The sequence below is a fragment of the Gossypium hirsutum genome, chromosome D07 (assembly GCF_007990345.1).
Source record: "Gossypium hirsutum isolate 1008001.06 chromosome D07, Gossypium_hirsutum_v2.1, whole genome shotgun sequence".
Taxonomy (NCBI): Eukaryota; Viridiplantae; Streptophyta; class Magnoliopsida; order Malvales; family Malvaceae; genus Gossypium; species Gossypium hirsutum.
The window spans coordinates 19127691-19131321 of record NC_053443.1 but is presented as its reverse complement, the minus strand read 5'-3'; the positions used below and the strand labels follow the sequence as shown (position 1 = coordinate 19131321).

Here is a 3631-nt window from a genome sequence, read left to right as displayed (position 1 = left end):
CCATGTTAAATTCGAATTTTGAGTTTCAGGAAAAACCCAAAACAAATTCAAAAATGAAATTTATCAAACTCAGATCTAACAATATAAAAGAATCAACTTAACATCCAACCCAAAAATAAAGTTTATCCCTAGATTACTACACCATTAGTTTTTGAAATACTGAAAATGGGCAATTCGATTTTCAAAAAGTTCGAACTGTAGCCTGCCCACCCAATAAACATATCGGTCCATTATTCCCCTGCCCTGACAAATGTCTAGCTCCTTTATTTTCAAATGATATTTTAAAGAGATTGATTTACATCGATTCTCGAAAATAATGTATTAAGTGAAATTGTAGTGCATGGTATTTCACGAATCGCTGTCTATATTAACATACTCAGAAAATTATTTTTAAATGATGTATATAACTATTTTATTTATATTATTATTGCAAGCCAACATTTGTAGTTCTTTATATGCCAAAGCCATGCAATTATTGCAACTTATTTGCCATCTAATCTTTTAAATTTAGAGCTCTACTTGTCTGCCAAAATCCAACTGAATGGAATCCTTGGAGCTTCCTTAGACCTTGCTTTAGCTCTCTCCTCTAACCTTCTGATTTTCGGAGCCAGCAAACATACATATTCTTGAGCCTTTCTTCCCTCACTTGAAAGCTCACTTAGCTCCTTAACTTTCCATTTATCCACCAAAAACTCCAATATATCAGCATAATCATCGGCAGTGTAAACCCCAAGTCTTTGTGCAACAGCGGAGAAATGCTGGTAAAGGTTATCATCTTCACCATCATACACCAGATGAGCCGGCATTGTGATTTTCTTCTTCATCATCTCTGCGAAAGCAATAACGCTTCCATCCGGATCCATCTCGAACAGCTTCTCCACGATTTTCGTGTAGGCAATCTCGTGGCGTTTCTCATCTGATGCTACTGTCCCACAGATTCGAGCCAACAAGGGGTCCCCATGTTTTAAAGCAAGCCTAGCAGTGTTTCCATGAGAGATGAAAGTCGCCCTTTCTTGAAATGAAGTATAAATGAAAGTGAGATAAGGGTTGTTTTCTATTCCAACGTACATCCCAGAACTTATCAAATACTGAACTGTTTTCTCAATTTGACTCATATTTACCCTTCCAGACAAGTAAAGATACCTATTTAAAACATCCCCGTGTCTGTTTTCTTCAGCCGTCCACCCCCTTGTCCAAATGCCCCAACAATTGGTGCTTGCATCAGTTGCAGCACCAACTCCATCTAAGCGATTGAGAATTGCATGATATGTTGGAAGAGCTTCTTCAGTGATCATATCTCCAACAAGGGCTACAAAGTAATCATCTGGGATCTCCATTGCTCTCTTTCTCAGTTCCTTAACTTGCTCCTCGAATCCATCGGAGGCCGAATCGGGTACAAGCTCTTGGGGCTGCCAACTTCTTTCAATGGGTTTCAACAATGGTAGAATGTTGTTCTTAACCCAACCCTGCATCTCCATCGATTTGAAGACTTCAAACTTTTGATGTGGAATGGAGTGAGTGACTTGGAAACCCACTTTCTTATCAGCCATTCTTAATGGTTTCTTCATGTTTGTTGAGGCCATGAAGAGACTGGGAGATTTGAGCCTAAGACTGGATATAGGATGCTGTAGAGCTACATATGGCAGTTTCTGAGATGGACAAGTGATGGGATTCATCAATTTGTTCACTGCCATTTATTTGCTTTTTCTTTTTGGAATCCTTTGGTTTTTGGGTACAATTCTCCGTAAACGAGGATACAATTTATAGGGATGCTGACAATAAATAAATAAAAAGAATAATTTATATTAGAATATATTAAAAAATAGTGTGACGTTATTAAATTTCAAAGATTATAAAATATTATAAAATATTAATATATATCTAATATTTTCTTCAATTTAATTTAACTTTAATTAAATTATTTAAAATAATTAATTTTTTTAAATAATAAACAATCATATTTTCTTCTTTTACAAATTTAATCATTTTGTTTTTTCATAAGTTAGTATTTTTTTTATTTTTGTGCAATCAAAATTTTAAAAAATAGTAATTTTTTTATAATTTTTTTATGTCATTGGCACGTAAATTTGGTAATTATTTTACCCTAAACGCCAAACTTTAAACTCAAATTTTAAACATTAAATCTTGAACCCTAAATTTTAAGGTTCATGATTTTGGTTCGGGATTTAAAGTTTAGGGTTCGAGTTTGTGTTTTGGATTCTGAGTTTAAGGTTCATGTCCAAGGTTTAAGGGTTCAAGGTTACGATTTATGAATCCGGGGTTCATGATTTGAGGGTTTGGGGTTGCATGTTTGGGGTTCGGGTTTAGGATTCAGAGTTTTATGTTTTGGGTTCAAAATTCAGGATCTAAGGATTTGAATTTGGGATTCAAGATAATAATAATAAAAGACATGGAAAAAGTTGTTGAAATGTTATTAAATAATTAAAAAGAGACCATGAATAATGTGGTGAAAAGGGTCTATAAAATAATTTCTCTAGGAATGAGTATATAATAATAATTTCATGTCTTCAAAATTTGATGATGTGACAAAATTTTATTAATATCTAAAAATTTTAATTTTTAAAATCATCCTAATATAAATTATTCTGAAATAAAAATATGTAATGAAACATCAATCTATAAATATATGTACTAGTAATATTTATCTAAGAAGCATATTAATAACACTGGTGAAATTAAATTGGTCAATGCAATAAAATCTTTTGCCCTCAAACTATGTTGCCTTTTTCTCTTCGATATTTTTTTAAAAATATTTTTTTGTCAAAATTAGTATCATAATTATATATTTTATTTTATCTAAAAGTACGATATTATCTGATAAGAATATGACACATTACATATTTTTATTGAATGTTGCAGTTTTTAGAATAAAATGATATGAAATTAATAATTTATATATCACGTTTAACCCTAATAAAAAATTTAGATACGAAGATGAAAAATACATATATATTTTAATGGCGAATTTTGTAATTAAATTTTTTAGAGGTCAGATATATTTTTTTTTAATGAACTAGTTGTTACGAACCAGAATTTTTGAAAGTAGAAAGAGAGTAATCGGAGAAGAGAGAAAGAAAAATAGAGAGAAGATTGAGAATACTGGATTTTCTTCTGTTTTTCATTCATGAAGAATACCTCATGCATTACATGCAGTTTTAAAGGAAAACTAACAAAGTGACGTGGACAATTTCTGTTGTGATTAAACGCACCGTATAACTAATCTTCTAAACTCCCCGTTTCAATTAAACTAACAGACCCCCTTCCCAAAACTCCCCGTTTCACTTAATCTTCACAAATATCTCCTACTAACTTTTCTGCTCATAACAATATTCCCTTCCCAGAAAACAGCCTTGTCCTCAAGGCTGAAAATGAGGAAATTTGGCTTGGAATGTATGTTTCTGCCATGGTAGCCGGCCTTGATGTAAAAATATGAGCGTATAAGCAAGAGACTCAGGATCATCTCTTCTGCTAGCAGTTCTTCCCAAATGCGCATGGACACTTGCATATCGAACAGTTCCTCTAAACATATCAGGTCGTTGATCATAATCAACATGCAGTCCACTGCTGCTATCTTTCCATTTTGTTGCTAATCCAAGGTCAACAAGAAACA

The 3631-nt window shown here is 32.7% G+C and overlaps 1 protein-coding gene across 2 annotated transcripts; it reads right to left on the bottom strand.

The window, feature by feature from the left end:
• Positions 1-384: 384 nt before the first annotated feature.
• LOC121219460 (stearoyl-[acyl-carrier-protein] 9-desaturase, chloroplastic) lies at positions 385-1729 on the bottom strand. 2 transcript variants are annotated; one of them, XM_041097666.1, is made up of 2 exons: positions 1144-1729; positions 385-1008 (listed from the first exon to the last, which is right to left on the bottom strand). In XM_041097666.1, exons 1-2 carry the CDS (start codon positions 1692-1694, stop codon positions 516-518), a joined length of 1044 nt encoding a protein of 347 aa, XP_040953600.1. In that variant the 5' UTR covers positions 1695-1729; the 3' UTR covers positions 385-515. The 2 variants fall into 2 exon arrangements, with proteins under 2 accessions (XP_040953600.1, XP_040953599.1); XM_041097665.1 differs by having other exon boundaries at positions 385-1729.
• Positions 1730-3631: the final 1902 nt, after the last annotated feature.